General features: G+C 43.7%; 1 protein-coding gene across 1 annotated transcript in view; it reads right to left on the bottom strand.

Annotated features, from left to right (window-relative positions):
• ELP4 (elongator acetyltransferase complex subunit 4) overlaps nt 1-12836 on the bottom strand; it is a 262363-nt gene extending 249527 nt beyond the window's left edge. The window contains exon 1 of the mRNA XM_038764775.1: nt 12633-12836. Coding sequence (XP_038620703.1) covers nt 12633-12813 — 181 coding nt within the window. The 5' untranslated portion in view covers nt 12814-12836. The remainder of the gene's footprint in view (nt 1-12632) is intronic.
• Nucleotides 12837-13706: the final 870 nt, after the last annotated feature.

Raw genomic sequence — 13706 nt, 5'->3', positions numbered from 1 at the left:
AAGGGGGGCTCAGTCTGGGAAGGCCTCCTGGAGGAGGTGAGCGCTCAGAAGGGCTTTGAAGGAAGAGAGCGAGCTTGGCGGATGGACGACGACCATTCGGAGAAGCAGCGTGGCTCAGTGGAAAGAGCCCGGGCTTGGGAGCCAGAGGTCATGGGTTCAAATCCCGGCTCCGCAGCTTCTCAGCTGGGTGACTTTGGACAAGTCACTTCCCGACCTGATCACCTTATACCCCCTCCAACGCTTAGAACAGTGCTTGGCACATAGTAAGTACTTAATAAATGCCATTATTATTATCATCATTCTCTGGGCCTCAGTGACCTCATCTGTCAAATGGGGATGAAGACTGGGAGCCCCAGGTGGGACGACCTGATCACCTGGTATCCCCTCCAGTGCTTAGAACAGTGCTTGGCACACAGTAAGCGCTTAACCAACGCCCTCATAATTATCATTATTATTCTCTGAGCCTCAGTGACCTCATCTGTCAAATGGGGATGACGACTGGGAGCCCACGTGGGACGACCTGATCACTTTGTATCCCCCGCCAGCGCTTGACACATAGTAAGTGCTTAACCAATGCCATTATTATTATTATTCTGAGCCTCAGTGACCCCATCTGTCAAATCAATCGTATTTATTGAGCGCTTACTGTGTGCAGAGCACTGTACTAAGCACTTATTATTATTATTATCGTTCTCTGGGCCTCAGTGACCTCAACTGTCAAATGGGGATGATGACTGGGAGCCCCACATGGGACGACCTGATCACCTTGTATCCCCTCCAGTGCTTAAAACAGTGCTTGGCACATAGTAAGCACTTAATAAATGCCATTATTATTATTATTATTATTATCGTTCTCTGGGCCTCAGTGACCTCACCTGTCAAATGGGGATAAAGACTGGGAGCCCCAGGTGGGACGACCTGATCACCCTGTATCCCCTCCAGTGCTTAGAACAGTGCTTGGCACACAGTAAGCGCTTAACCAACGCCCTCATAATTATCATTATTATTCTCTGAGCCTCAGTGACCTCATCTGTCAAATGGGGATGACGACTGGGAGCCCACGTGGGACCTGATCACCTTGTATTCCCCCCCGGGCGCTTAGGACAGTGCTTGGCACATAGTAAGCGCTTAATAAATGCCATTATTATTATGATTACCGTTCTCTGGGCCTCAGTGACCTCATCTGTCAAATGGGGATGAAGACTGGGAGCCCACGTGGGACGACCTGATCACCTTGTATCCCCTCCAGTGCTTAGAACAGTGATTTGCACACAGTAAGTGCTTAACCAATGCCATCATAATTATTATTATTATTATTATTCTCTGAGCCTCAGTGACCTCATCTGTCAAATGGGGATGAAGACTGGGAGCCCCACGTGGGACGACCTGATCACCTTGTATCCCCTGCCAGTGCTTTGCACATAGTAAGCGCTTAACCAACGCCATCATAATTATCATTATTATTCTCTGAGCCTCAGTGACCTCATCTGTCAAATGGGGATGATGACTGGGAGCCCACGTGGGACCTGATCACCTTGTATTCTGCCCCCAGAGCTTAGAACAGTGCTTGGCACATAGTAAGCGCTTAATAAATGCCATTATTATTATTATTATCGTTCTCTGGGCCTCAGTGACCTCATCTGTCAAATGGGAATAAAGACTAGGAGCCCCATGTGGGATGACCTGATCACCTTGTATCCTCTCCAGTGCTTACAACAGTGTTTGGCACATAGTAAGCGCTTAATAAATGCCATTATCATCATTATTATTATCGTTCTCTGGGCCTCAGTGACCTCATCTGTCAAATGGGGATGATGACTGGGAGCCCACGTGGGACCTGATCACCTTGTATCCCCCCCCAGTGCTTGGCACATAGTAAGCGCTTAATAAATGCCATTATCATCATTATTATTATCGTTCTCTGGGCCTCAGTGACCTCATCTGTCAAATGGGGATGACGACTGGGAGCCCACGTGGGACCTGATCACCTTGCATTCCCCCCGGAGCGCTTAGGACAGTGCTCGGCACATAATAATAATAATGATGGCATTTATTAAGCGCTTACTATGTGCAAAGCACTGTTCTAAGCGCTGGGGAAGTTACAAGGCGATCAGGTTGTCCCTCAGGGGGCTCACAGTCTTCATCCCCATTTTACAGATGAGGTAACTGAGGCCCAGAGAAGTGAAGTGACTTGCCCAAAGTCACCCAGCTGACAATTGGCAGAGCCGGGATTTGAACCCATGACCTCTGACTCCAAAGCCCGGGGTCTTTCCACTGAGCCACGCTGCTTCTCTAAGCAGCTTAGTAAGCTGCTTAATAGTAATAGTAAGTGCTTAATAAATGCCATTATTATTATTATTATTATCGTTCTCTGGGCCTCCGTGACCTCAACAGTCAAATGGGGCTGACGGCTGGGAGCCCACGTGGGACAACCTGATCACCTTGTATCCCCTCCCCCAGCCCTTAGAACAGTGCTTGGCACATAGTAAGCACTCAATAAATACCATTATTATTATTATTATTATTATTATTATTATTATTATTATTATTATTATCTGGGCCTCCGTGACCTCAACTGTCAAATGGGGATGACGACTGGGAGCCCACATGGGACGACCTGATCACCCTGTATCCCCCCCCAGCGCTTCGCACATAGTAAGCGCTTAACCAATGCCGTGATTGTTATTATTATTCTCTGAGCCTCAGTGACCTCATCTGTCAAATCAATCGCATTTATTGAGCGCTTACTGTGTGCAGAGCACTGTACTAAGTGCTTATTATTAGTATTATTATCGTTCTCTGGGCTTCAGTGACCTCAACTGTCAAATGGGGGTGACGACTGGGAGCCCATGTGGGACCTGATCACCTTGTATCCCCCCTCAGTGCTTAGTACAGTGCTTGGCACATAGTAAGCGCTTAATAAATGTCATTATCATCATTATTATTATCGTTCTCTGGGCCTCAGTGACCTCATCTGTCAAATGGGGATGACGACTGGGAGCCCATGTGGGACCTGATCACCTTGTACCCCCTCCAACGCTTAGAACAGTGCTTGGCACATAGTAAGCTCTTAATAAATACCATTATAATAATAATAATTATTATTATCTGGGCCTCCTTGACCTCAACTGTCAAAGGGGGGGTGACGACTGGGAGCCCACGTGGGACGACCTGATCACCTTGTATCCCCCTCCAACGCTTAGAACAGTGCTTGGCACATAGTAAGCACTTAATAAATGCCCTTATTATTATTATTATTATTATTATTATTATTATTATTATTATCTGGGCCTCCATGACCTCAACTGTCAAATGGGGATGACGATAAATGCCATTATTATTATTACTATTATCTGGGCCTCCGTGACCTCAACTGTCAAATGGGGGTGACGGCTGGGAGCCCACGTGGGACGACCTGATCACCTTGTATCCCCCCCAGTGCTTAGTACAGTGCTTGGCACATAGTAAGTGCTTAATTAATACCATTATTATAATAATAATTATTATTATCTGGGCCTCTGTGACCTCCACTGTCAGATGGGGGTGATGACTGGGAGCCCCACGTGGGACGGCCTTATCACCTTGTATCCCCTCCAACGCCTAGGACAGTGCTTGGCACATAGTAAGCTCTTAATAAATACCATTATAATAATAATTATTATTATTATCTGGGCCTCTGTGACCTCCACTGTCAAATGGGGGTGACGGCTGGGAGTCCACGTGGGACCTGATCACCTTGTATCCCCTCCAACGCTTAGGACAGTGCTTGGCACATAGTAAGCTCTTAATTAATACCATTATTATTATTATTATTCTTATTATCGTTCTCTGGGCCTCCGTGACCTCAACTGTCAAATGGGGGTGACGGCTGGGAGCCCACGTGGGACGACCTGATCACCTTGTACCCTCTGCAACGCTTAGAACAGTGCTTGGCACATAGTAAGCGCTTAATAAATACCATTATTATTATTATTATTATTATTATCTGGGCCTCCGTGACCTCCACTGTCAGATGGGGGTGACGACTGGGAGCCCCACGTGGGACGGCCTTATCACCTTGTATCCCCTCCAACGCCTAGGACAGTGCTTGGCACATAGTAAGCTCTTAATAAATACCATTATAATAATAATTATTATTATTATCTGGGCCTCTGTGACCTCCACTGTCAAATGGGGGTGACGGCTGGGAGTCCACGTGGGACCTGATCACCTTGTATCCCCTCCAACGCTTAGGACAGTGCTTGGCACATAGTAAGCTCTTAATTAATACCATTATTATTATTATTATTCTTATTATCGTTCTCTGGGCCTCCGTGACCTCAACTGTCAAATGGGGGTGACGGCTGGGAGCCCACGTGGGACGACCTGATCACCTTGTACCCTCTGCAACGCTTAGAACAGTGCTTCGCACATAGTAAGCGCTTAATAAATACCATTATTATTATTATTATCTGGGCCTCCGTGACCTCAACTGTCAAATGGGGGTGACGGCTGGGAGCCCCACATGGGACGACCTGATCACCTTGTATCCCCTCCAACGCTTAGGGCAGTGCTTGGCACATAGTAAGCTCTTAATTAATACCATTATAATAATAATTATTATTATTATCTGGGCCTCCGTGACCTCAACTGTCAAATGGGGATGACCTGATCACCTTGTATCCCCTCCAACGCTTAGTACAGAGCTTGGCACACAGTAAGCTCTTAATAAATACTATTATTATTATCATTACTATTATTATTATCTGGGCCTCCGTGACCTCAACTGTCAAATGGGGATGACGATAAATGCCATTATTATTATTACTATTATCTGGGCCTCCGTGACCTCAACTGTCATATGGGGGTGACAGCTGGGAGCCCACGTGGGACGGCCTGATCACCTTGTATCCCCTCCAACGCTTAGGACAGTGCTTGGCACATAGCAAGCTCTTAATAAATACCATTATAATAATAATTATTATTATTATCTACGCCTCCGTGACCTCAACTGTCAAATGGGGATGACGGCTGGGAGCCCACGTGGGATGACCTGATCACCTTGTATCCCCTCCAACGCTTAGTACAGAGCTTGGCACACAGTAAGCTCTTAATAAATACTATCATTATTAATATTATTATTATTATTATTATCTGGGCCTCCGTGACCTCAACTGTCAAATGGGGATGACGATAAATGCCATTATTATTATTACTATTATCTGGGCCTCCGTGACCTCAACTGTCAAATGGGGGTGACGACTGGGAGCCCACGTGGGACGACCTGATCACCTTGTATCCCCCCTCAGCGCTTAGTACAGTGCTTGGCAAATAGTAAGCTCTTAATAAATACCCTTATAATAATAATAATTATTATTATCTGGGCCTCCGTGACCTCAACTGTCAAATGGGGGTGACGACTGGGAGCCCACGTGGGACGACCTGATCCCCTTGGATCCCCCGCCGGCGGTTCGCACATAGTAAGCGCTTAACCAATCATCAATCGTATTTATTGAGCACCTACTGTGCGCAGAGCACTGTACTAAGCGCTTGGGAAGTCCAAGTTGGCAACATCTACTACAAGCTGGCAACATATGTAGCCATATTAACCAATGCCATCATCATCATTATGATGATGACGATTCAATGCCATCATTATGATGGTGATGATGATGATTGTGTGGAGTCATTATTAGTATGATCATCATCATCGATCGTATTTATTGAGCGCTTACTATGTGCAGAGCATTGTACTAAGCGCTTGGGAAGTACAAATGGGCAACATATATGTATGATGTTGATGATGATGATCCAATGCCATCATTATGATGGTGATGATGATGATTGTGTGGAATCATTATTAGTATGATCATCATCCTCAATCGTATTTATTGAGCACTTACTATGTGCAGAGCACTGTACTAAGCGCTTGGGAAGTACAAATGGGCAACATATATGGACAATGTTGACGATGATGATCCAAGGCCATCATTATTATGGTGATGATGATAATTCTGTGGAGTCATTATTAGTATGATCATCATCACCAATCGTATTTATTGAGCGCTTACTATGTGCAGAGCACTGTACTAAGCACTTGGGAAGTACAAATGGGCAACATATATGTATGATGTTGATGATGATGATGATGATCCAATGCCATCATCATGATGATGATGATTGTGTGGAGTCATTATTAGTACGATCATCATCATCATCAATCGTATTTACTGAGCACTTACTATGTGCAGAGCACTGTACTAAGTGCTTGGGAAGTACAAATGGGCAACATATATGTATGATGTTGATGATGATGATTGTGTGGAGTCATTATTAGTATGATCATCATCATCAATCGTATTTACTGAGCGCTTACTATGTGCAGAGCACTGTACTAAGCGCTTGGGAAGTACAAATGGGCAACATATATGTATGATGTTGATGATGATGATGATCCAATGCCATCATCATGATGATGATGATTGTGTGGAGTCATTATTAGTATGATCATCATCCTCAATAGTATTTACTGAGCGCTTACTATGTGCCGAGCACTGTACTAAGCCCTTGGGAAGCACAAATTGGCAACATATATGTATGATGTTGCTGCTGCTGCTGATGATCCAAGGCCATCATTATGACGGTGATGATGATGATTGTGTGGAGTCATTATTAGTATGATCATCATCCTCAATCGTATTTATTGAGCGCTTACTATGTGCACAGCACTGTACTAAGCGCTTGGGAAGTACAAATGGGCAACATATATGGATGATGTTGATGATGATGATGATGATCCAATGCCATCATCATGATGATGATGGTGTGGAGTCATTATTAGTATGATCATCATCCTCAGTCGTATTTACTGAGCGCTTACTATGTGCAGAGCACTGTACTAAGCGCTTGGGAAGTACAAATGGGCAACATATATGGATGATGGTGATGATGATCCAATGCCATCATCATGATGATGATGATTGTGTGGAGTCATTATTAGTATGATCATCATCCTCAATCGTATTTATTGAGCGCTTACTATGTGCAGAGCACTGTACTAAGCGCTTTTGGGAAGTACAAATAGGCAACATATATGGATGATGATGATGATGATGATCCAAGGCCATCATGATGGTGATCCAATGCCATCATTATGATGGCGATGATGACGACTGTGTGGAGTCATTATTAGTATGATCATCATCCTCAATCGTATTTACTATGTGCAGAGCACTGTACTAAGCGCTTGGGAAGTACAAATGGGCAACATATATGGATGATGATGATGATGATTGTGTGGAGTCATTATTAGTAGGATCATCATCATCAATCGTATTTACTGAGCGCTTACTATGTGCAGAGCACTGTACTAAGCGCTTGGGAAGTACAAATGGGCAACATATATGTATGATGTTGACGATGATGATCCAATGCCATCATTATTATGGTGATGATTGTGTGGAGTCATTATTAGTATGATCATCATCACCAATCGTATTTACTGAGCGCTTACTATGTGCCGAGCACTGTACTAAGCGCTTGGGAAGTACAAATGGGCAACATATATGTATGATGTTGTTGATGATGATTGTGTGGAGTCATTATTAGTATGATCATCAACACCAATCGTATTTACTGAGCGCTTACTATGTGCAGAGCACTGTACTAAGCGCTTGGGAAGTACAAATGGGCAACATATATGTATGATGTTGATGATGATGATGATCCAATGCCATCATCATGATGATGATGATTGTGTGGAGTCATTATTAGTATGATCATCATCATCAATTGCATTTACTGAGCGCTTACTATGTGCAGAGCACTGTACTAAGCACTTGGGAAGTACAAATGGGCAACATATATGGATGATGATGATGATCCAATGCCATCATCATGATGATGATGATTGTGTGGAGTCATTATTAGTATGATCATCATCATCAATTGCATTTATTGAGCGCTTACTATGTGCAGGGCACTGTACTAAGCGCTTGGGAAGTGCAAATGGGCAACATATATGGATGATGATGATGATCCAATGCCATCATCATGATGATGATGATTGTGTGGAGTGATTATTAGCATGATCATCACCCTCAATCGTATTTATTGAGTGCTTACTATGTGCAGAGCACTGTACTAAGCGCTTGGGAAGTACAAATGGGCAACAAATATGGATGACACTGCTGATGATGATCCAATGCCATCATTATTACGGTGATGATGATGATTGTGTGGAGTCATTATTAGTATGATCATCATCCTCAATCGTATTTACTATGTGCAGAGCACTGTACTAAGCGCTTGGGAAGTACAAATGGGCAACATATATGGATGATGTTGATGGTGATGATGATCCAATGCCATCATCATGATGACGATGATTGTGTGGAGTCATTATTAGTATGATCATCATCCTCAGTCATATTTATTGAGCGCTTAGTATGTGCAGAGCACTGTACTAAGCGCTTGGGAAGTACAAATGGGCAACATATATGGATGATGTTGATGATCCAATGCCATCATCATGATGATGATGATTGTGTGGAGTCATTATTAGTATGATCATCATCCTCAATCGCATTTATTGAGCGCTTACTATGTGCAGAGCACTGTACTAAGCGCTTGGGAAGTACAAATGGGCAACATATATGGATGATGTTGATGATGACGATTGTGTGGAGTCATTATTAGTATGATCATCATCATCAATCGTATTTACTGAGCGCTTACTATGTGCAGAGCACTGTACTAAGTGCTTGGGAAGTACAAATGGGCAACATATATGTATGATGTTGATGATGATGATGATCCAAGGCCATCATTATTACAGTGATGATGATGATGATTGTGTGGAGTCATTATTAGTATGATCATCATCCTCAATCGTATTTACTATGTGCAGAGCACTGTACTAAGCGCTTGGGAAGTACAAATTGGCAACATATATGTATGAGGTTGATGGTGATGATGATGATGATCCAATGCCATCATTATTACGGTGATGATGATGATGACTGTGTGGAGTCATTATTAGTATGATCATCATCCTCAATCGTATTTATTGAGCGCTTACTATGTGCAGAGCACTGTACTAAGCGCTTGGGAAGTACAAATGGGCAACATATATGGATGATGTTGATGATGACGATTGTGTGGAGTCATTATTAGTATGATCATCATCATCAATCGTATTTACTGAGCACTTACTATGTGCAGAGCACTGTACTTGGGAAGTACAAATTGGCAACATATATGGATGATGTTGATGATGATCCAATGCCATCATTATTATGGTGATGATGATGACTGTGTGGAGTCATTATTAGTATGATCATCATCCTCAATCGTATTTACTATGTGCAGAGCACTGTACTAAGCGCTTGGGAAGTACAAATGGGCAACATATATGGATGATGTTGATGTTGCTGATGATGATGATTCAATGCCATCATCATGATGATGATGATTGTGTGGAGTCATTATTAGCATGACCATCGTCATCAATTGCATTTACTGAGCGCTTACTAGGTGCAGAGCACTGTACTAAGCGCTTGGGAAGTACAAATGGGCAACATATATGGATGACGTTGATGATCCAATGCCATCATCATGATGATGATGATTGTGTGGAGTCATTATTAGTATGACCATCATCATCAATCGTATTGACTGAGCGCTTCCTAGGTGCAGAGCACTGTACTAAGCGCTTGGTAAGTACAAATGGGCAACATATATGTATGATGTTGATGATGATGATTGTGTGGAGTCATTATCAGTATGATCATCATCCTCAATCGTATTTATTGAGTGCTTACTATGTGCAGAGCACCGTACTAAGTGCTTAGGAAGTACAAATAGGCAACATATATGTATGATGTTGATGATGATGAGTGTGTGGAGTCATTATTAGTATGACCATCATCATCAATCGTATTTACTGAGCGCTTACTATGTGCAGAGCACTGTACTAAGCGCTTGGGAAGTACAAATGGGCAACATATATTGATGACGTTGATGATCCAATGCCATTATCATGATGATGATGATTGTGTGGAGTCATTATCAGTATGATCATCATCATCAGTCGTATTTACTGAGCGCTTACTAGGTGCAGAGCACTGTACTAAGCGCTTGGGAAGTACAAATGGGCAACATATATGGATGATGTTGATGATGATGATTGTGTGGAGTCATTATCAGTATGATCATCATCCTCAATCGTATTTATTGAGTGCTTACTATGTGCAGAGCACCGTACTAAGCGCTTAGGAAGTACAAATAGGCAACATATATGTATGATGTTGATGATGATGAGTGTGTGGAGTCATTATTAGTACGACCATCATCATCAATCGTATTTACTGAGTGCTTACTACGTGCAGAGCACTGTACTAAGCGCTTGGGAAGTACAAATGGACAACATATATGGATGACGTTGATGATCCAATGCCATCATCATGATGATGATGATTGTGTGGAGTCATTATTAGCATGACCATCACCCTCAATCGTATTTATTGAGTGCTTACTAGGTGCAGAGCACTGTACTAAGCGCTTGGGAAGTACAAATGGGCAACATATATGGATGACGTTGATGATCCAATGCCATTATCATGATGATGATGATTGTGTGGAGTCATTATCAGTATGATCATCATCATCAATCGTATTTACTGAGCGCTTACTAGGTGCACAGCACTGTACTAAGCGCTTGGGAAGTACAAATGGGCAACATATATGGATGATGTTGATGATGATGATTGTGTGGAGTCATTATCAGTATGATCATCATCATCAATCGTATTTATTGAGCGCTTACTATGTGCAGAGCACTGTACTAAGCGCTTGGGAAGTACAAATGGGCAACAAATATGGATGATGTTGATGATGATGATGATCCAAGGCTATCATTATGATGGTGATGATGATGACTGTGTGGAGTCATTATAAGTATGATCATCATCCTCAATCGTATTGAGCGCTTACTATGTGCAGAGCACTGTACTAAGCGCTTGGGAAGTACAAATGGGCAACATATATGGATGATGGTGATGATGATGATGACTGTGTGGAGTCATTATTAGTATGATCATCATCCTTAATCATATTTATTGAGCGCTTACTATGTGCAGAGCACTGTACTAAGCGCTTGGGAAGTACAAATGGGCAACATATATGTATGATGTTGATGATGATGATCCAATGCCATCATTATGATGGTGATGATGATGACTGTGTGGAGTCATTATAAGTATGATGATCATCATCAATCATATTTATTGAGTGCTTACTATGGGCAGAGCACTGTACTAAGCGCTTGGGAAGTACAAATGGGCAACATATATGGATGATGTTGACGATGATGATCCAATGCCATCATTATTATGGTGATGATGATGATGATTGTGTGGAGTCATTATTAGTATGATCATCATCAATCGTATTTACTGAGCGCTTACTAGGTGCAGAGCACTGTACTAAGCGCTTGGGAAGTGCAAATGGGCAACATATATGGATGATGATGATCCAATGCCATCACCATGACGATGATGATTGTGTGGAGTCATTATTAGTATGATCATCATCCTCAATCGTATTTACTGAGCGCTTACTGTGTGCAGAGCACTGTACTAAGCGCTTGGGAAGTACAAATGGGCAACATATATGGATGATGATGATGATGATGACTGTGTGGAGTCATTATTAGTATGATCATCATCAATCGCATTTATTGAGCGCTTACTATGTGCAGGGCACTGTACTAAGCGCTTGGGAAGTACAAATGGGCATCATAGATGTATGATGTTGATGATGATGATTGTGTGGAGTCATTATTAGTATGATCATCATCAATCGTATTTATTGAGCGCTTACTATGTGCAGGGCACTGTACTAAGCGCTTGGGAAGTACAAATGGGCAACATATATGATGTGGATGATGATGACAATCCAGTGCCATCATTATGATGGTGACGATGATGATTGTGTGGAGTCATTACTAGTATCATCATCATCCTCAATCGCATTTATTGAGCGCTTCCTAGGTGCAGAGCACTGTACTAAGCGCTTGGGAAGTACAAATGGGAAACATATATCGTATTTATTGAGCACCTACTGTGCGCAGAGCACTGTACTAAGCGCTTGGGAAGTCCAAGTTGGCAACATCTACTACAAGCTGGCAACATATGTAGCCATATTAACCAATGCCATCATCATCATTATGATGATGACGATTCAATGCCATCATTATGATGGTGATGATGATGATTGTGTGGAGTCATTATTAGTATGATCATCATCATCAATCGTATTTATTGAGCGCTTACTATGTGCAGAGCACTGTACTAAGCGCTTGGGAAGTACAAATGGGCAACATAGATGTATGATGTTGATGATGATGATCCAATGCCATCATTATGATGGTGATGATGATGATTGTGTGGAATCATTATTAGTATGATCATCATCCTCAATCGTATTTATTGAGCACTTACTATGTGCAGAGCATTGTACTAAGCGCTTGGGAAGTACAAATGGGCAACATATATGGATGATGTTGACGATGATGATCATCATCCATAGATGATGATGATTGTGTGGAGCCGGTGTGGTCCCCCCCCACCCCCTTTCCCTCAGGGCCAACCGACCTAAGAGCTGGTCCATGGCCGGGAGCCCGCTGGACACCAGCAGCTGTCCGTTGCGCACCGACGGCCGAGTCCCCGCGATGGCGGCCAGCCTGCCGCCGGTGTGGGCCTTCCTGTGGAAACCGGGGGCGACGAGCGCCGCCATGCCCCCTCCTCCCTCACGACCGGCCGCCCCGGCCGCCATCTTGGCGCCGCCCCGCCGGGGGCGCCTTCCCACCGTCGACCAATGGGAAGGCGGCGCCCGGCCGGCCTCGCCCAATCGGCGGGCGCGTTGCTGCGGGGTGCCCGCGCCGCCCAATCGCGGGGCGCGTTGCTGCGAGGGGCCCGCGCCGCCGGGGCCCCAAGGAGGTGAGTGAGGGCGACGAGCGCGCGCGGTTGCGGCCTAGTCCTGAGGCGCCTCAGGGGTCGCTTCGATCGGCGGGTTTTCCAATCAATCAATCATCATCAATCGTGTTTATTGAGAGCTTACTATGTGCAGAGCACTGTACTAAGCGCTTGGCAACATCTAGAGACAGTCCCCACCCAACAGTGGGCTCACAGTCTAAAAGGGGGAAACAGAGAACAAAACCAATCAATCAATCAATCGTATTTATTGATCGCGTACTGTGTGCAGAGCACTGGACTAAGCGCTTGGGAAGTACACATGGGCAACATCTAGAGACAGTCCCTACCCAATAGTGGGCCCACAGTCTAAAAGGGGGAGACAGAGAACAAAACCAATCAATATCAATCAATCAATCGTATTTATTGAGCGCTTACTATGTGCAGAGCACTGTACTAAGCGCTTGGCAACATCTAGAGACAGTCCCTACCCAACAGTGGGCTCCTTACAGTCGAAAAGGGGGAGACAGAGAACAAAACCAATCAATCAATCAATCAATCGTATTTATTGAGCGCTTACTGTGTGCAGAGCACTGGACTAAGCGCTTGGGAAGTACAACTTGGCAACATATAGAGACGGTCCCTACCCAACAGTGGGCTCACAGTCTAAAAGGGGGAGACAGAGAACAAAACCAATCAATCAACCAATCAATCAATCATATTTATTGAGCGCTTACTGTGTGCAGAGCACTGGAC

The sequence above is a fragment of the Tachyglossus aculeatus genome, chromosome 22 (genome assembly GCF_015852505.1).
Source record: "Tachyglossus aculeatus isolate mTacAcu1 chromosome 22, mTacAcu1.pri, whole genome shotgun sequence".
Classification (NCBI taxonomy): domain Eukaryota; kingdom Metazoa; phylum Chordata; class Mammalia; order Monotremata; family Tachyglossidae; genus Tachyglossus; species Tachyglossus aculeatus.
This window is presented reverse-complemented; position numbering and strand designations above follow the sequence as displayed.